The sequence below is a fragment of the Monoraphidium neglectum genome (assembly GCF_000611645.1).
Source record: "Monoraphidium neglectum strain SAG 48.87 unplaced genomic scaffold scaffold00836, whole genome shotgun sequence".
Lineage (NCBI taxonomy): Eukaryota > Viridiplantae > Chlorophyta > Chlorophyceae > Sphaeropleales > Selenastraceae > Monoraphidium > Monoraphidium neglectum.
The window spans coordinates 1-19,200 of record NW_014012792.1 but is presented as its reverse complement, the minus strand read 5'-3'; the positions used below and the strand labels follow the sequence as shown (position 1 = coordinate 19,200).

General features: G+C 60.2%; 6 protein-coding genes across 6 annotated transcripts; 1 reads left to right on the top strand and 5 right to left on the bottom strand.

The window, feature by feature from the left end:
• Positions 1 to 225: 225 nt before the first annotated feature.
• Positions 226 to 2,369, bottom strand: MNEG_5548 (hypothetical protein; the record flags this gene model as incomplete). The annotated part of the gene is made up of 4 exons (XM_014045981.1): positions 226 to 273; positions 965 to 1,115; positions 1,394 to 1,461; positions 1,719 to 2,369. 4 exons carry the CDS (start codon positions 2,367 to 2,369, stop codon positions 226 to 228), a joined length of 918 nt encoding a protein of 305 aa, XP_013901435.1.
• Positions 2,370 to 5,049: 2,680 nt separating this feature from the next.
• MNEG_5547 (hypothetical protein) lies at positions 5,050 to 5,663 on the bottom strand (the record flags this gene model as incomplete). Its single annotated transcript, XM_014045980.1, has 3 exons — positions 5,050 to 5,066; positions 5,337 to 5,469; positions 5,601 to 5,663. 3 exons carry the CDS (start codon positions 5,661 to 5,663, stop codon positions 5,050 to 5,052), a joined length of 213 nt encoding a protein of 70 aa, XP_013901434.1.
• Positions 5,664 to 6,220: 557 nt separating this feature from the next.
• On the bottom strand, positions 6,221 to 7,407 carry MNEG_5546 (hypothetical protein; the record flags this gene model as incomplete). The annotated part of the gene is made up of 5 exons (XM_014045979.1): positions 6,221 to 6,347; positions 6,470 to 6,525; positions 6,680 to 6,841; positions 7,077 to 7,136; positions 7,279 to 7,407. 5 exons carry the CDS (start codon positions 7,405 to 7,407, stop codon positions 6,221 to 6,223), a joined length of 534 nt encoding a protein of 177 aa, XP_013901433.1.
• A 1,726-nt stretch (positions 7,408 to 9,133) lies between these two features.
• Positions 9,134 to 11,392, bottom strand: MNEG_5545 (Photosystem II protein; the record flags this gene model as incomplete). The annotated part of the gene is made up of 9 exons (XM_014045978.1): positions 9,134 to 9,150; positions 9,326 to 9,458; positions 9,633 to 9,716; positions 9,895 to 9,994; positions 10,163 to 10,276; positions 10,441 to 10,496; positions 10,713 to 10,874; positions 11,080 to 11,133; positions 11,264 to 11,392. The coding sequence occupies 9 exons, from the start codon at positions 11,390 to 11,392 to the stop codon at positions 9,134 to 9,136; spliced, it is 849 nt and encodes a 282-aa protein (XP_013901432.1).
• A 1,387-nt stretch (positions 11,393 to 12,779) lies between these two features.
• Positions 12,780 to 15,305, bottom strand: MNEG_5544 (chloroplast photosystem II-associated protein; the record flags this gene model as incomplete). The annotated part of the gene is made up of 9 exons (XM_014045977.1): positions 12,780 to 12,796; positions 12,948 to 13,080; positions 13,257 to 13,340; positions 13,502 to 13,601; positions 13,849 to 13,962; positions 14,199 to 14,254; positions 14,490 to 14,651; positions 14,926 to 14,979; positions 15,186 to 15,305. 9 exons carry the CDS (start codon positions 15,303 to 15,305, stop codon positions 12,780 to 12,782), a joined length of 840 nt encoding a protein of 279 aa, XP_013901431.1.
• A 1,326-nt stretch (positions 15,306 to 16,631) lies between these two features.
• On the top strand, positions 16,632 to 18,243 carry MNEG_5543 (hypothetical protein; the record flags this gene model as incomplete). The annotated part of the gene is made up of 2 exons (XM_014045976.1): positions 16,632 to 17,690; positions 17,899 to 18,243. 2 exons carry the CDS (start codon positions 16,632 to 16,634, stop codon positions 18,241 to 18,243), a joined length of 1,404 nt encoding a protein of 467 aa, XP_013901430.1.
• Between the last annotated feature and the right edge of the window lie 957 nt (positions 18,244 to 19,200).

Below are 19,200 nucleotides of genomic sequence, written 5' to 3'. Positions count from 1 at the left end.
CACCGCAGCAAGAGCAGCGCCACGCTGCGCAGCGAGACGCAGACCAGCCCAGCCCAGCATGCACAGCAGGGTCTCCCACCAACCCGCTCACCAGCGCTAGCTGAGGGTCGGCAGCAACAGCCGGCCCCTCTACCAGGTCTGATCCCATCGCCGCCGCCGCAGCCGCCTCCCCCGCGCCCCTCGCGACGCAGAGCCGCCGCAGCAGCAGCAGGCCGGCGCCGGCCGCTAGCGCGGCCGCCGCTTCTGCCGGCGCGCCGCCGGGCCCGCGCGCCTCTGCGGGGGCCGCGCCACCCGGGGCCCCTGGTGTTACAGGAGCGCCCGTGGGCGTGTCGGGCGGGTTTGAACCCCGGGGCGGCTGCCTGGACGGTGCTGGCAGCGCCGCCTGCTCCTCCGCTTGCTGTTGCTGCTGCTGCTGCTGCTGCTGCTGCTGCTGCTGCTGTCGTGAGCGCCGCTGTCCTTCGAGCCACGCTTGCAGTGCCGCCTGCAGCCCTGCGCCCTCCTCCGGGCACCCCACCGAATGCATCAGCCCCTCCGCGCCGCCCCCCTCGCCCCCGCGCCGCCGCCCCACCCCCTCCCCAGCCTCCCTCCGTGGCCCCGCCGCCGCGCGTCGCTGCAGCGCCAGGCGGCGCCGCGAGAGGTTTTCCGCCACGGCCGCGCGCAGCATGGCGGGGTGGGTGGCCGTCCCCCAATCAGGGAGGCTTCCAGACTCGGCTTGCAGCCGAGCAGCCACCTGCAGGCAGCGGAGGCGCGCGCGGCGAATGACGGGCGCTCGCGCGTCGCCGCCTGGCGCCACGAGACGGCGCGGCGCGCGGCGCACGGCGCGCGCCGCGGGGCGGCGCGTCCGTTGCACGCGGGGCGCGGCGACTGGCACTGCCCACCACCGCCAACCTCCAACAACACGCCCATGGCCATCATTCTTGCCAAAGAATGCGATGAGTCGGCAGCCAAAATTGTTGAGCCGCACCTGCTTGCCCGTCGTGCCCTCAAGGTCAGCCGTCTGCAGCAGCGCCGCCACGCGCGCGGCCAGCTGCCCGCCCGCCCCGTCCCAGCGCGGCGCGCCGCACGCCGCGCACGCGCCGTCGAGGCTGTGGTTGGCGGCGCCGCAGACCTCCAGCCTGGTGGAAGACGCGTGGGCGGGGCGCCGTGAGGGGCGATTCGTCGGCGCCCTAGCGGGTGTTGATGTGGAATCACACCTGTTCGCTGCCTCTGGCTTTACGGTAAGATATGAGCATGCGGCACATTTGCATTGTGGACAACAATGTGAGCAAAGCAGCCGCATGTGGGTAGAGTCCTGGCTCGCAGGCAGCAGAGCGCGCGGCGCGGCTGCTCTGGGCGCTGCGAGTCAAGGGCCCGCCAAGCGCGCCGCCTGGAGCCGGGCGCCCCCGCCGCTCACGTGGGCGCCGCTGCGTCTCCCCGCCCCTCCGGCCCCGGGGCACCCTGGCGGTTCAAGCACACCCAGCCCTGGCGGTGGACACGGCGTCATTTGGGGGCGATGGGGGGACGCCGCGCGGCGCAGCGTGCGTGAGTGGGGTCGCGGCTGGTGGGTCAGAACCCAGGGACTGCGAAATGAACGAGAGTGTTGACGCCCCAGCGCCGCCGCTCGAAGCGCCTGCGCGCTTCGCCGCGGGCGGGCGCATGCAGCTAGAGGGTGGGCTGAAAAGTCAGTGATTCGGCCAAACGCACCGCCCCTCGGCACAGGGGACCCTCAGGGGACGCACCTGCGGGCCGCTTGCCACGCCCGGCAGCCCGGGTGAGCCGTTGGCACCATCGATGCGACGCCGCTTGGCCGACGTCGCGATCTTTGCAGCTTGCCGCTCTTCCTGCTGCTCCTCTTGCTGCTCCTCCTGCTGCTGCTGCTGCTGCTGCTGCTGCTGCTGCTGCTGCTGCTGCTGCTGCTGCTGCTGCCTGTTCCCGAGCGAGACAGCCAGCTGCTCGCTGTACCGCAGAATCGCCGCATCCGCGCGCCTGTCCCGCAGCCGTCCCTCCCGCAGCCGCCTCCGCCTCAGCTCGCCCGCCGTCGCCGGGCCCCAGTCAACGCCCGCGCGCGCGCGGCGCGCGGCGCCGTCGAGCGACGGCGCCGAGGCGAGGTTCGAGGCGAGGGCCCGGGCATCCCATAGCTCCGGCCACGTCAGCACTGCCCGCTCCGCTTCCGAATCCTCCGCGGCCCCGCCGTCCGCGCCGCCCCCGGCGTCGCCGCTGCCGGGTTCGCCGAGAAGATGTCCGTCGCGCCGCCGCCGCCGCGCCGCAGCCGTTGCCGCGGCCGCGGCTTGCTGCTGCTCGATGCGGCGCGCGAGCACACTGCCAGGCCCCAGCAGCCGCCCGCGAGAAACATGGCCGGGTGCGGCCGCGGGTTCAAACTCCGCCTCCATGAGCGCCGTGGCTGCCTTCCCAGTGCGCTCAAGGCGCCCCCGCAACCACCTGCCGCGCCAGGGTCCCCGCCCGCATGCCGCCGGCGCGGGCCGCCGCGGCAGCGCGCTCGGTCGACGACAGCACGACTACAGCACTGCGGCAAAAAATGAGTGTTCTGCCCGCAGGAGCTACGCAAAGAGCGAGCACACGTCTGATTGATTATGTGCTATTGGTTCAGCCAGTTTTTCTGTCGGCTGTCACGGGACACGCAAAGCCGCGCAAACAACAGTTCAACAAGGACTGTGCGGTGGATCGACGTATGGTGTTTGTTTCGGTGTTTCTTGAATGCAGCTTGATATTGATAAACAACTACACTGAAGGATATGCGTAAAACACGCGCTGTACGTATTGATCTAGATCTGCAGCTTGTATGTTCGCTGTCCTCGCAGCCGGCACGGCTACAGGTATAGTTATTGGCACTTTGAAGATGCCACAAAAACATGAGGACATCAACGAAGCGTCAGACGTGCTGGGCGATGCAGACGACGGCGGGAGCAGCAGCAGCCGCAGTGGCGCACCTAGCACAAGCGGACGGAAAGCCGACGAACCTGGCGCAACGCAGCCATGGTGGCGACGGAGACCGCGGCTAGCGGCTGCGGTGCTTTCTGCGTGCTCCTTTACCCTGGTGGTGGCCGCCAGCGCTTTGGGGCTACGGCAACACCGGCGGCGGCGGCAGCGTCGCCGCGCATCCCTCAGAGGGTGAGGCGCCGCCCCGCCGCGGTCCCCCCTATACGAGCGCGCAAGTCTTTGCCTTGCAGCGCCGCGAATTATACCACGCGCAGCCGCATACTCGCTGACGCGATCCCGTGAGGCCGCAACCCAACCTTGGACCCGTCCGACCCCCGCCACCAGGCAGCAGGGGCGCATACCGCTGCAGGACCTCGTACGGTTCAAAGAGCGGCAGTGGTTTGTCGAGGAATTGGAGGTGGGCAGGTCTGAGGGCGCCGCGTGGCGCGTCAGAACATGTCATGTTCTGGGCAAGAGCAACGGCCGGGCAAAACGCACACGCAAGCACACGCAAAAAGGCATACACGACAATCACAGGCAAATGCACGCACATCTCACCACCCACTCACGCACGCTTGCGCGAACACACACACACACACACACACACACACACATACACATACACACGCACTCTCTCTCTCTCCCACCCTCCCCCCCCACCCCCCGCAAACACACACACACACACACACTGCATTGCTAGAACTCGCGCGATGGGGACCCCAACGCGATGCTGCGGCTGGCCAAGATGTACCTCCACGGACAGGTCAGCATCCACCTAGAAGCTCCCCTCCTGAGTTGCGAGGCACTTGACCCTGCGCCGGGGCCTGACAGTCAGCGCACCTCAGCCAGCAGTAGCGCTTTGAAGGGCCATGTTGGGGACTCCGCAGTCGTGCGCCGCCGCTGTGCCGCGCTGACGTGCGATGCAGCGGCGTTGCCACGCCGCGCCGGCCGCGTCAGGCATGGCCTGCATCTCCAAGCTCACATGCCTACCTCCCCATCGGACTCTCTAGGGCTGCCAGCGCAGCATGGCCATGGCGCAGGAGTGGCTGCGCAAGGCGCGGTATCTGGGGGTGGGGGCGTCCCTGGAGGAGTTGTATGCGACAGACGTGAGCCGGGGCCCTCGTCCCTTCAAGGTCCCGCTGGCTGCCCCCTGTGTGTGCGTGGGCGCGGGGGTGAGGGTGCACACCACAGCAGCCGGTTTTGCGGCTTGCGCTGAAGGCGCGAGCAAATTTAGCGTTCACAAGACGTGAAGGCAGGACGTGGTACACGCCTGGTACCAATAATCCAGGGAGTGGAAGGGTGCTTTTTGTTGATCCAAACATGGTGCCGCGCAGGGAGGGAAGAGGGGATGCAATGGCGCAGGCTGGTACGATCTTGTGGGCAACAGAGAGGAGGTTAATACACTGATACTTGACCGGTCACCTTTCCCCCTCACAAATCTCTATTGGGGCGCAGGACCCAGATCCAAGGGGGAAGTTACGGCGGCAGATGGCTCAGGAGGAGCGGCGGCGGGCAGCCCGGCGGGTTATTGGCGGGGGCGGCGAGGGTGGCAGCGCTGCTGCGGGTGGAGCAGCTAGGAGTGGGGGTAAATGAATGTTTAGGTGTACAGGCAAAGTCATGGTGTGCATCAATAAGTAGTGATTTCTCACAAATTGATGTGATCCTATATGCTTATGCTTGACAATATGCAAAATTTGTAATGTTGCTGTGGAAATATTTTTTCGTGATAGCAGTTTGTGTGGGACAAGCGTGTGTTCACCTGCGCATCTTGCATGTGTGGGTAGGTATATAAGACTATACATCTGATCGTCACTGTAAGATACTTGAATGTATGTGTTTCAGTAAGATTACAATGGTACAAAACAACACGTGGGCAAAATACCACATTCACAACACTGTGCTCCAATTGAAGCATTATCAAAACTGGAAAACCTTAACTGATTCAAATCGTGAATCAATTGCAACTATCACAATTACTCACGGCACATATACATATACACACAACATAACATAATACACACACACCATGCTTACTACATACAGAGTTGAATCATTCTCAAAAACTACGCATACAATTCCCTCACAGCACCCTCAGCATTTTCAATCATAATTCTGTTTGCTTGTTCAGCAGATTTAGAAGATGTCTTCCTCTGTAATGCGGGGAAAAGGAGGAAAAGGAGAGGTAGAAGCAGAGATAGATTGAAAATGAGAGGGAGTAATAACATTGTGGTCTAAATCAGTGTACAACCGTTTATTAGCCAACAGACTCACACCTCCTTGTCACAGACAATGCTCGCATGCCCCGTAAGCAGCTTTGTGTAAAGATTAATGTCTGCATAATCCCACTACTCACCACCCAGAGCAGTACCGGCGTGTCCAGAGGCGTATGCAATGCCGGTGACCAGAATCCCACTACTCACCACCCAGAGCAGTACCGGCGTGTCCAGAGGCGTATGCAATGCCGGTGACCAGAATGCCCCATGCCACAATCCACAGCCCGACCGTACGGTACAGCTCATCGCTGGGGTTGATGTTGCCGAGTGCAAATGCCACCTGCAAGTCATATGGGTGGGTTGTACCAATGCGTGTTGAGAGTGTGATAACCATACTATCTTGATGTACATATCGCACAAACTTATCAGAATATCAACAATCTCAATTGCACGATTCTGTTCATGTCTCACCTGGCCAATGGGGCCAAGACCAGTCTGCGTCTCGTTCATCACCGCCGCGAGAAAGCCCAGCATAGTCAGACGACCCTGGAACAACTGTGGGTGTGCACCAGATTGATCAGAGAGTTGGTATCATTATTAGTGGTCAATACTATCATCAATCACACATACTCCCTCCTTCGCTCACACAAAATGACAACTTGCACGAAGCAAAATACATATATCTCATTGTTGCAATGTAAACATCCACTTGCCTCATTCTTCTTGGTGAAGCCAAAGTGGGGGCTGCACAGGTGCGGGTTGAAAATGGATATATTGACTGATTAGTGCCGTAGACAGGAAGGATACCTGCCCTATTCCTAGAAACACACATGCATGAACAGCATACGGTCACACACATCCGCTCACTCCTCACCTGCAACCGAGGAACTTGGCGGGGTTGGCGAACGGGTTCACAGACAGGGTGGGAGGACCCTCGGGACGCCTGGGTGGATGATCGGCAGGTGTGCACCTCTCGTGTCACAGAGAGACTACTGGGTCACCACTTCACAACAATATACGTGCATGTCAAGTACATTACACCAGCGCACTCCACCATGGGGGAGTGAGTGCCCAGATACAAGCAGAACGCATCACCCAACGCACTTCATGTAGTCCTGGATGTTAGCATCTGCGAATGTGGGGCTGCCTGGCCAGGTCAGCGCCAGCAGGCCATGGCCCACAAACGCGGTGTAGAGCAGCTGGACGGTGGGGATCGACCTGCACGGGTGTTATCACCAAGTTGCAGGTGTCATCTTGCATGGCACGCAGGACCAACCGAACGCCTAAACAACCACTGCATTCCTGACCAATCAATACACCAATCCCCTCCGTCCGCTCACCAGCCGGTGAGAGCCGAGGTAAGGCCCATGGGGCCGAGGTGGTCTGGGGTGAGGACCTGCGTGCACAAAGCAGGAGTTGGGAGATGAGTTGATGGTGAGCGTGCAAAAACCCAACTCATGAAGCAAGACAGCAGGCTGAATGCGCCAACAGAATAACAGCAGGCACAACAAAACAAGCATTTGTTTCTGAACAAGCACTCGTGCACACACCTCAAAAGCGCAGGCGGCAGCAAAGCCCAGGATGGCCAGGCGCCCCGCGAAGATCTCGCGGCGGCGGGTGAAGGCGGGCAGCCAGTTGGGCGCCTTGTAGTGGGAGGCCATGTGGGGCTGCGCCTCAAAGAGCGCCGGGCCGACGTCTTGTGCGGAGGTAGGCTGCAGGGGCAGTGCGCCAGGGCAACGCAGGGGCGAGGTCAGCCGGTTGCAGCACAAATCTAGACGTAAACCTTGGCTGTTTTGCAGGAGCACCAGCCGCATGAGGATACCGTCCGACTCAATTCAGGCGCAGCAAACTGCACGGCGCTTGCGCAGGCACTTGACCAGCTGTGTGTGGGGTTTGCAATCCCCACGGACCCCATCCCTGCCAAGCAACCAGGCACATAAAACTCACCACCCGGGAGTCACTGATGTCCTTGACGACGCGCTCGCCCGCATTCTCAGAGGCGGCACTCTGTGAGAAGGATATGCAGTGTCCCAAGGTATTGAGGGAGGAGACTGAGATGGGGCGCGTGACGTCATGACCAACGCAGGGCTGGGGGCGGCCCGCGTCTGGGGGGCACGGGCAGTGCGCGCATGCGCTTGCCGCGGCGCACCTTGGGGGGATCGGGCGAAGCCTGCACGCGGACCACGCGGCGGGCACCAAAACGCACGGCCGCGGTGCCGGCACCTGGTGCGGCGGCGCGGACCGTGCGGACGGCGGGGCGGTTGACAGCGGTGATCATGGTGTCAGCGATGTAGTCACAGCAGGAGAAGAGGGCGTTCACTGAGTTTTAGCGGGTGTACGAGTTCTAAGCGTGCTTTTTTGTGCCAATGAGCGAGTTTCCTGGTGCTATAAGCAAGCTGCGGTCGACCTCGAAGTCAGAACGCCGCACGAAAATGTGAACTTGGCGCTGGTTGCGTCAACGCTCACCGTGATAACGCTGAATATGAGGCTCAATTGAACCATTGATGTAAGTTGGACCATCTCTGCTCCCAAGCGTTGGCAACACGATGTCGACGCATCTTTGAGGCTGGCCTGGTGCCCAGCTGCTTTAGCGGACAGAGCCGTGATTCGCCCAGCACCGCCGTCCCAACCAGTCACTTGATGCAAGCATACAAACCATTGGATTTGCTGGGGGCACAGCTGTAGGTTGCACCCTTCATCCAGAATCATGCTTTTCCTCCTTTATTCCTAATATTGTCGTTGCAAGCACCCGAAGCGCGTGCTCATCCGTTCCCATGGGAGCGGTTGAGGTGGGTGGCCACCTATCAGCACCAGAATCATGCTTTTCCTCCTTTATTCCTAATATTGTCGTTGCAAGCACCCGAAGCGCGTGCTCATCCGTTCCCATGGGAGCGGTTGAGGTGGGTGGCCACCTATCAGCACCAGAGCGGGCTCAAGACGTGTTTCACCCAATCACCCCAGAGAACATTAGACTGTCTGCACCAACAACCAACGCTGCAGAGTCTCACATTGCCTGTACTTGATTTCACCAAGCAAAGTGCGTCAGCCGCCAAACAGCTTGCAGTTGAGATGTGCCACCGCACCGGCAGGCCAGAGCCGTGCAATTGTAGCTGGTGTGTGTATCTAGTATTGGATTGTTACAGCGCCTCGCAGTCGCCAATTTCTACACCAGTCTACACTCATCATGTGGCTAAACTTTTCTGCGTCGACATTGTGTGAGGTTGAGGGTGCCACAGTGCACGCCGTTGACAGCAGGCATGCAAGACTGCCTTTTGTGAGCGTTGGCATGCAGTGGGCACATATGTGCAAATGCCATCTTCGTGCTGGCTGGGTTAACAGGAATGCAAGGCCCAGATTGCCGCGCAGATTTGCATATGCACGCATGACAGCAGGGTATGTTAAGTTGTCATGGCGTAGGCCATGCAATGGTAGTAAGTGGTGGGTGATGCTTGAACAGAGGGGGAGCCGCGTAGTACGGCCGGCTTGATGCCAGATAGCGAGTGATGATAATTATCAAATCGATGTACAAAAGCATGAGGGTGTGAGCACCAAACGTAACGGTGGATAATTGCTGCATAAGTATGGTATCATACAAAAAAAACTTTGTATTTTATGCTATATAACATTGTATAATGGTGGTCAGCGCTGATTGATGAATCAATATGGGATTGGAGTACCATTTTAATTGTTCAAGTGAACAGTTCTGCCCATTTCAACGATCAACGTATGTTGGGGACACATATCTCTTATCAATTATAATTTCAATTCAATTGTTTAAGATTTCAGAATGTCAAAGCATATTTGTTACACGATGTGCAGCTGTGCCCAATTCACAGCAACGTACACAGAGAGCAAAACTTTCACCTCTTCTCTACACTCTCACTCCTCACACTGCAAAATGTGCACATATGAGAGCTGGTGTACAGTTCACAAAAAATCCAAGCAGCCATGGTTCAGACATAACATTGCAATGCCTTTTCCACAGACCAGAGTTGCAATGCAGTTTAGAAGATCTCCTCCTCTGCAAGCAAGAGGAAGATGGTGAGAGATGTTTGACAGGTTATTGTGAGGGACAATGATGAGAGTAGGAGAACTTTTGTAACAATATACAGAGTCACAGTTGCAACGTCAACTTTCATACATACAGCTGTGCGTGACGTTGGGCAACACATAACATCATCACGCATTTGACTCACCACCCTCAACAGTACCGGCACGGCCTGAGCCATAGCCGATGATGGTGACCAGGGCAGCAAAGCCCAGGATGGCCATAGCAGCCTTGCTGTAGAACTCATCGGTGGGTGAGTTGTTGCCCAGCCACCATGACACCTGTCCGAGTGCAGAGGGTTTGCTCGTTGGCTACTGCCTGCAACATTCAGGTTGTTGGCTACTGCCTGCAACATTCAGATTGTCAGCAAGTACACCGCACTTGTACACACATTCACAAGATATCAAAAGGGCAATTATACATGCAGACTCATCGCTAACAGTCCACAAACCCACCTGACCGATGGGACCCAGGCCGCTCTGCATCTCGTTGACAAGGCCCATGAAGAAGCCAATCATGGACATACGGCCCACGAACAGCTGCAAGCACAGCAAATGAGTGGGAGGTATTAGACAGCATTTCAACATGCATGAAATTTTCACAGTGTACCACCATTCTCATAGCTATTCCACATATATTACACACACCCATTGCAGAGAACCTGTCAACCTTTACAACCACCTTATGCGGCATACATATTAGAATTGCACAACTCACCTCATTCTTCTTGGTGTAGCCCCAGAAGGAGCTGGTGCCAAAGAACCTCTGGGGGTTGGTGAACGGGTTCACCGCCGCAGTCGGGGGGCCCTCGGGGCGCCTGGCAGATAACAAAGATTTTGGGGGAGGTACACGTGCTGGGGAGACGCACTTGTGTTTCGCGTACACATCACACCTCCACTGTAACAAAACATAAACACAGTCAACTCATTCTACTTTATGACAAGTGGCACATTGCGAGCAATAACCTATCCATCCAGCTACGCACTTGTTGTAGTCGTTGATGTTAGCCCTGGAGTAGGTGGGCGAGCCAGGCCAGATCAGGCCCAGCAGACCGTGACCGATAAACGCAGAGTACACCAGCTTGGTGGTGGCCAGAGACCTGAAATAAATTGCAAGTGATTCAGGTGGTGCGTGTGAGAGGAGCATTGAGGAGATAGCTTGGAGAGGTTTTGATGTTGTGGTCTCATCAAACAGCAACAACCCTGTCCGCAAGGCACCAAGTTGCACAGGCCAAAAATGGAATTGACTGCACCACACACTCACCAACCGGTGAGGGAGGAGGTGATGTTCAGGATGCCGGGGTGGCTTGGGGTCAGGATCTGCAGCCGGGTGGGGGCAGAGGGAGAATTGTCTCTCAAAACACGACACACACCACACCAGTCTGCGCACCATCATGCAGGAAACCGACATGGGGAATGCACCACCAGGCCCATGCACTACCTCATTCCCGCAAAGGAAGCAACCAACACCTGCCTGTCCCTCAGCGCTCGACCATCCAACAGGCAAAGATCAAATTGCAAGGCCCAGAAACACACCTCCCACGCGGCGACGGCGGCGAAGCCGACGATGGCGAGGCGGCCGGCGAAGATCTCGCGGCGGCGGCTGAAAGTGGGCAGCAGGAGGGGGGCCTCAAAGGCTGGCGCCATCACGGGGGCGGCCTCGCGGACAGCAGGGCCGATGTCCTTGACGGAAGCCGGCTGCGGGGCGGGGTGGACGGGTCGCAAGGGGAGCCGTCAAATCAGGCCGGCAGCTGCATGCAAATACGTGCAGCTGCTGAGCTGGCAGGCGCCTATTAAGATGAGTGCAGGTGGCACATCAGCTGGTTGGGTTGCGGAGCCGTCTGCTGCACAGCCCCGTCCAATTTTGCGTCCCGCCTACACATGCGTACAGCAGCCTGCTCACCGGCTTGACATCAGTCAGGTCCTTAGTCTTGCCCTCACCAAAAGCCTCGTCGCTCTGCAAATAGGCACAGGGTTTTTTGTGAGGTGGCAGCACACAGGAAACGCAATCGCACGCATCACATCCCACGCGGGCATCGTGCGGGCGGGCTCACCCTCACGCACACCCCCCCCCAATGCACACCCACCCGCGAGGGATCGGGCAGCGCCTGCACACGGACGACACGGCGAGCGCCAAGGCCCACGGCAGCAACGCCCGCGCGGGGGCGGGCGGTGCCGCGCGCAAGGGCGGTGGGGCGGTTGACGGCGGAGATCATCTTGGCGACGTCGACGTCAAATTGAGAGGAAAGGGGTTCACTTGGGTGATCGTGGTTGTAGATTTCAGGTATGATTCGTGTTGTGCCAATGTAAGGCTGCTTCGGGCATATAAGCAACCCGCAGTCGACCCTGAAGCCCGAAAGCCGCGCAAAAGAATGTCTCAACCTGACGCGGATTGCGTCAACACTCCTAGTAACGCCAGGATCATGAGCATATACAACGGTGAAATTAGCCGCGCTAAAAAATATCCAAGTGGCTCTGGAGCACGCAGGGAATGGACGAGAGGGTGCGGCGGGCTTGTGGCCAGCATGCAATCTGCAGCCACAGCTCGCCGGCAGGCACGATTCGCCTAGCGACGGTGCTCTCACCAGCTCCATCCAGACATGAAATATCCCAATTGCTGCGTGCTGAGCGGCATCCTATGGTGAAGTGTTGCTGATGAAGTCGACGCCACCACCACCCGAGGATGGAGACCTGGTCAACGTTACTGTGCAGTCACTCAGGTCATGAGTATGCAACACCAGAAGACCAACTCACGACACTGAGCGCTTGCAAGCTTGTAGGTGACACCATACGCATATATTTTCACAATAGTCTTCACTTTCACATTGCAAAATGAACATCATTATTGGTGCACTGCCCAACATCGACAGCTTTTCCATGCGCAAGCAAACAAACAGCATGCAAATTTTTCTTATTCTACTATGTGGTGGCCATGGTTTTACATGCTCAATCATTGGGCACACGGCGTGGATATCTATGATTTACCCCACAGATCTGCCAGTGTTGCAGGCTTGCAAGGTTGAGGGTAGGTTGTTTTCACAGTTGTGATAGTTGGAAAACATTTGTCACGACATGCGACACTGCAGAGTTAAATTTCCCACTGTCATGACATTTTATGTTCAATGTTGCAGGCTTGCAAGGTTGAGGGTAGGTTGTTTTCACAGTTGTGATAGTTGGAAAACATTTGTCACGACATGCGACACTGCAGAGTTAAATTTCCCACTGTCATGACATTTTATGTTCAACGGTGATGGTAACTGTTGCGTATACTCTTCAGCATCAACACTACACCACAGTGTTTGTCACATACAGTCAGGCATGCAAAATGACATCAGATGTAGGAGTTGTTCACATACAGTCGGTTACACCAAAGGGCTACTATTCTAACAAACAATACATATACATACATGTACATTGGCTTGCAAAACCAGCCATATTCAGAAAAGCGTACACAAAACAAGAACCTGCCCACTACTCCTTATACCACACAGTATCAAATAACTCATGCATTAGAAGCGCATAAGCGAAACAGCACATATTTTCTTGTGCAGACCTACTGCAACACACCTCTTCCTCGTCGACACATACTGCAACTGATGTTGTTTAGAAGATATCCTCCTCTGCAGGGTGAGATGTGCACGGGAGCAAGGGGATCAATCTTAGTTGCGCGTTGCTTAAATGTGAGTCACCTTCCATCTGAGTCATGATCGATCGATTCAAGTGATTCAACTTGAACCCCAACATTATTTGATGAACCACAATTGTGCTCACCTCCCTCCACAGTGCCTGCACGGCCTGTGGCGTAGCCAATGACAGTAACCAGGGCGGCAAAGCCTAGAATAGCCACCTTGGCCTTGCTGTAGAACTCATCGCTGGGGGTGGGGTTGCCTAGCCACCACGATACCTGCAAAATGAAGGAGAATACAACAATTTCATAACATAAATTGGCACGTATTACTAACGTTTCACAATACCGGAGGACACACATCTGTGTTGCACACCCCCAAGCACACACCTTCTACTGCCCAAGTCTCACGCATCGCACCAACTACCTCAAGCCCCGCCAGAGTCAACACGCACCTGACCGATAGGGCCCAGCCCGCTCTGCATCTCGTTGATGAGGCCCATGAAGAAGCCAATCATGGACATACGGCCCACAAAGAGCTGCGGACAAAGGTATGGATAACAGCTGGGGTAAGATTGCGCTAGCACCACACCACATACTGGTGTCGCCTCACATGCGTGTGTTGGATACTCCATTCTGCTGCGTAACATAACCAGGACACGAGTTGCAATGACAAAGGAATGCATCGCTGGTGGCGCACCTCGTTCTTCTTGGTGTAGCCCCAGAAGGAGCTGGTGCCAAAGAACTTCTGGGGGTTGGTGAACGGGTTCACCGCCGCGGTCGGGGGGCCCTCGGGGCGCCTGCATACCAAGGGGGCGAACGTGCAGGCAACCGTAACAGGTGCACGACTCTGAACAATTCATCCACCCCACCACACCACAGCCACCCTAATTCAGCATCAGCTGGTTAGCCCTGCCAGCTATACATGCACCCTCGATTGCCGCACACAAGCAGGTATCAAGCCCTTGCATACATGGACCCTTCTTGCTCAGCGTCGAGGTGTGTACGGACAGCATGGCACTGGCAGGCCCGCACGAGCCAGCGCACCTGGCGTAGTCACGCTTGTTGGCGCTGGAGTAAGTGGGGCTGCCGGGCCATAGCAGGCCCAGGAGGCCGTGGGCAATGAGGCCAGAGTACACCAGCTTGGTGAGGGGGAGGGACCTGCGAAAGTGGATGCATCCACAGGGAATGGAAAACGGTACAGCACCAAAAAGAAGCGACATGCACGGAAATCAATTGCTGCTGCATGGGCATGGGCGACTGGTCCCACATCTGTTGCATGCAGCACATCTGTTCAAAGCTGTTTTATTCTTGCAGACGCCGCAAGCAAGTGATGGGCCTGTATTTCCCCTAACCAAAAGCAGTGATATGTTTTATCCCCAGCTCCGCGCACTCACCAGCCTGTGAGGGAGGAGGTTATGCTCAGCAGGCCAGGGTGGCCAGGCGTCGCGATCTGTGAGCGCACACAGCAAGCGGTTGGGGCAGGGCCACGCAAGGTGCGGCAGGATGGATGAGCACTATGGCGAGTGAGCACGCAAGGACATTGCAGGATTGACTCCCCCTTATGCTTTGTGCAGGCAGGAATGACATCTCAGAGGGACGCACAACACGAAAGCACCTCTCTTTGAGCAAATACTGCATACGGTCGACCTGGGGCAGCCTTTATTTCCTGCCCCACCCGCGCGCACCTCCCACGCAGCGACGGAGGCGAAGCCAACGATGGCGAGGCGGCCGGCGAAGATCTCGCGGCGGCGGCTGAAGGTCGGCAGCAGGAGGGGGGCCTCGAAGGCTGGCGCCATCACGGGGGCGGCCTCGCGGATGGCGGGCCCGACATCTTTCAGGGAGGTGGGCTGCGGGTGCGAGACGAGATGGTCGTCGCGACGCGTGAGGGCACGAGACGTGAGCGGGCGACAGCACCGGCAATGGTCGTGCAGGCTGCATTCATCATAGCGTACCCGTAATGGTCGTGCAGGCTGCATTCATCATAGCGTACCCGTATCATAACATAATGGAGACCCCTGGGTGAGGCAGACCCCACGCGACAGGTGTGGACGGCCACGACGGTTCATTGCAATCTGGGCCGCAGCCGTCAGTGCGTCGGGAGCAGCGAGTGTGCCCGCTCACCGCACTGACGTCACTCAGGTCCTTGGTGGCGTTCTCGCCCCCGGCCTGGTCACTCTGCATACAGCGATGGATGCAGGGCGATGAGAGGGGCCATTGAGGTGAGGAGCAGGCAGCAGCTTGACAATGGGGGGGGTCCGGGCAGTGGCGACATCAACGGGCCCAGTCTGCAACATTGCTGGCCGCAAAAGGGCAGTGGCGGCGTCGGCAGACCCGGTCGCAACGGGCGGCCAGGGTTGGGATTTGCAGGCAGACGGCCGCACCCGAGCAGGATCGGGCACTGCCTGCACGCGGACAGCGCGGCGGGCGGCGAAAGCCGGGACCGCGCGCGAGCCGGCGGCGCGGCTTTGCAGCGCCGAGGAGCGGTTGGCGACAGAGATCATACTTTCAGCTGCAATGAAGGCACGGTGAAAAGGGTGGTTGTGTGTTCTGCAAATGTGCGTGGTTTCAAACTGCGTGGTTTGCGTCAGCAAGGTCTGCTATGCACTATAAGCAAGCCATTGTCGACCCTGAAGCCCGAAAGCCGCATCGTCTGACGCGGCTCGTACGTCACACCCACCCGTCGATGTGAATGACTCACGAGTTCCGATCTACATACCATTTTGTCATCAGATAAGGTGTCCGCAGTGAGCTGCGAAGGACGATTGCTCGTGGCGAATGTGCAGATGCAGCCGGCGCTCGTTGGAGGTGCGAATCGGTAGGTGCTCCTGCTGGGCCTCCATGGACTTGTCAAATGCTGGATGATGAATCCTGAGCTGCACAGTCCTTGGATTGGCGGATGGCGCGCCCAGCCGTGAGCCCTCCACGGTCCTGTGGTTGTCATGTGGTCTTGCGGTCAACACCGACTGCTGCGCCGACACACATATTTCGAGTCCCGGGCGATGCCTGGCACACCGCATCAGGTTGCAATGACCGGATGAGCCAAGTTTCCTGCCACAAAACAGGCTGCTGCATTCAGGGGGTCAGCAGCTGTGCCTCGCCCGCAGCTGTGCTTGCCTAATCGGCTGATCATCAACACCTCTGGTTGGGCTGGGGCGGTGGGCTGGACACGGACACGCGTGTAGCCCGCGGGCGCCACATTGGTTCAAACAACGGTTCATATCTTGCTTACTTCGCTCAGGGATCATGGAGCCAACACACATCTTGCATTTGTGCGTCGTCGCATTGACTCGATCACAAGGGATTTGACCTGCACAGTGAGGCGGCTTCCTTGGTATGATATCCTCGAGGACTGCAGCTGAGGCGATGGATGGCCTTTATGACTGATTTTCAACCGTGCTTCGCAGCACTGCGTGATCCTGACAATGATCTATCTATCACCATGCCCTCGGCGCCTCTCCCACATCGGAACTGCTGCGTATACCGATAACACGATGATTGTTGTTGCAACAAAGTTCATCATTGGTGCGGCAGTGACCGTGGCATCGGAGAGGGCCCACCGGGGATTCTAGGGCGCGGTGCAAGCCCGGTAGAAAGCTATAAGCAGAGCAGTGCCCTAGTTGTCATCGGTGATAGCGCTCTCGACTGGGTCGAGGCCCGACCAGCCAGGCAGTGGCTTGGTGGGGTGCTCCGCTGGTCGAACGCCCTTTGATAGGAAGTCCATGCCAGCAGAGGAGGGCATTACAAAGCAGCCGAACAGGAGCCCTGCCAGGGGCAGCCCGCCGAATTCTGAGCAGCGGCACTCTGGTCGGGCGCGCAGTGCTGGCGCGATGCTGCTCGGCGGCGGTGCATCCTCGGGCCTTTGGGTGTATGTGATTGACACCAGCGAGGACGCCCGCTCCGAGGACCTGTCTCCCAACCGCGGCCGCTTCGCACTGAGCTGCGTGCGCGCCGTCAGCCGCGCCGCGCTCGCGCTGCCGCACGCGCCCGACGACGCAGCGGTGATATGCGCGGGGCGCGCCCCGCGCGTGCTGGTGCCGCCGGGCGCTGAAGATGGCGGCCTGCTGTTCGCCGACCCCTGGCAGCACGGATCTGCGACCGCAGGCGACTCGTTCGAGCTCCTGCCCGCACTGCGGCTCGCGCTGCTGCTGTGCCGCCAACGCGTCGGCACGGCGCAGCCGCTGCAGCAGCAGCAGCAGCGACATCAGCAGCAGCAGCAGCAGCAGCAGCCCCGCCCACAACGGCAGTCGCCCGAGGCGGGGCGCGTCGTGGTGTTTGTGAACAGCGGCGTGCGCGTCCGCGACGCCGAAGCGGGAGCCGCGGTCGCCGCGTTCAATGCCGTGGCCGGCACGGGCGGGTGCGACGGCGGCGTGATCGGGCTGGACATTGTGTTGTTAGGAGGTGCAAGTGAAGAGGTGGATGCGGCATCCATGCGCTGCCTGCGGCACATCGTGGACGCCCTCAACGGCTCCAGCACTGACAAAGGGCCCAGGGCGAGCAACCACAGCGGCGGCAGCGGCAGCAGCAGCAGCAGCAGCAGCACGTGTACCAGCGGATGCAGCAGGATCGGCAGCGCTCTTGGCAGCGCACCGGCAGAGGATGCGCACATCCCGTGTTGCAGCAACAGCTGCAGCAGTAGCAGCAGCAGCAGCAGCAGCGCCGGCGCGGGGGCGCCGCACGACGCGGCCGCCGCGACGCCCGTGCCGCGGCGGCGGCACTTGCAGCAGCCCCAGCACCAGAGGCCCCAGCGGCGGCGCCACGTGCGCGCTCGGCTGGTGGACTTTGGGACGGCGCCCCCGAGCCTGCTGATGTGGCAGCAGGTGGAGCTGCTGATGGAGTTGCTGGAGCTGCCGACTTATGAGCAGCTGGGCGGAGGGGCTGAACCCGAGGTGCGTTCGACATCTTTGTCTTGCTGAAGGCCGCCCGCTCCAGCCGCATACCGCAGATATGTGCCGCACCGCTTGCCTTGCCTGCGAATGCGCGGCCGCCGCGCCCTGTGTTGCGGCCTCTGCATGCCGACTCATGTCCGCGCCGGGGTCTAGCTCCAACTCCTGTGGGGACGCGCGCCGCCGCCTGCGCACTACGCCGCGCCCGCAGACGCCCGACCACCCCGGCCCGGCGCGCGCCCGCGGCCACGCCGGCCCCGCCGGCGGCGACGCGGCCGCGCGGCCAGCTGCAGCTGCGCCGCACCAGCTCGGTGGCCCCGCCGCTACAGGGGTGGCGCACCACCACCCCCACCCGTCCAGCGCCGCGCGGCTCGCGACGCGGCTGCGGCAGCGGCTGCTGGGTCCGTCGCTCTTCTCGTCGCGCGCGCTGCGGCCTTGCAGGTGCCGCCACGAGAGCCTGGACTCCCTGCACCACCTGTCCCACGACGGATTCATGCACTCGTGGCTCCCCTCATATGCCAACCCCGCCAAGGTGCGACCTGACAGCGTGATATGATCAGGCGCGCCGCCGCGCGCGACACCTCGGCTCGCGTGGCGCCTGGTTGGTTCCGAGTAGAAGCCGCGCAGCAGCTCCCTGCGGGTCTCCAGCCGCGGCCCGTGCACCGGCAGCCCCATGGCGGCGCCGCGGCCCTCCTTTGCGGCACCCTTGACGCTGCCGTACGCCCCGCCCCCCCACTCCTGCGGCGCAGATATTGGCGCCCATGGCCAGCAGCGTGCAGGCCAGGGTCATGGCCATCCTGTATCACGTAGGGCAGCCGTGGCGCGTCCTATACATCCTCCCAGCCGGCATCATACGTGCGTCGTCCCAACCAGGCGCCTGCAGCGGCAGCGGCGGCGCTGCAGCTGAGGAGGGCACCGCGGCGGCGGCAGCGGCAGCGGCGGATGATGGGCAGGATGAGGGGTTGGCGGCTGCTGCAGAGGACGGGGCAGCGGCGGCGGGGAGCGGGCGCGGGCGCGTGCGGTGCGTGCCGGACCGGCGGCGCGGCAGCCTGCAGCTCGCTTGGCGGGTCGACGAGGGCCGGACGCGGCTGCGGTTGCTGTGGACGCCGGACAGCGCGGCCGGCGGCGACCCGCGGCCCGCCGCCGCAGGGGGCGCGGCCGCGGCGGCCGCGGCCGCGGCCTCGGCGTCGATGTGGGCGGCGCCGCAGCAGGCGCCGGCGCGGGACCCGTGCCCCGAGGCGGAGCTGCTGTGGGATGTCCACGCAGGATCCACCACTTTTGCGGCGCTCCCGCCCGGCAGCGGCGGCGGCGGGGTCGCGGTGGACTCTGGGACCCTGGAGTCGCAGGTGCTTCTGGTACGGGGCGCCGTGCCCGTTCCGGCGCCCGTCCCCGCGCGCGCAGCTGACGCCGCTGCCGCCGCCGCCGCCGCCGCGCCGGCGGGAACTGGCGGCGCGCCGCTGGCGGCGGCCCCGGCAACGGCTGTGGGCGCGCCGCCGGCCGCGCTGTTCTGGCT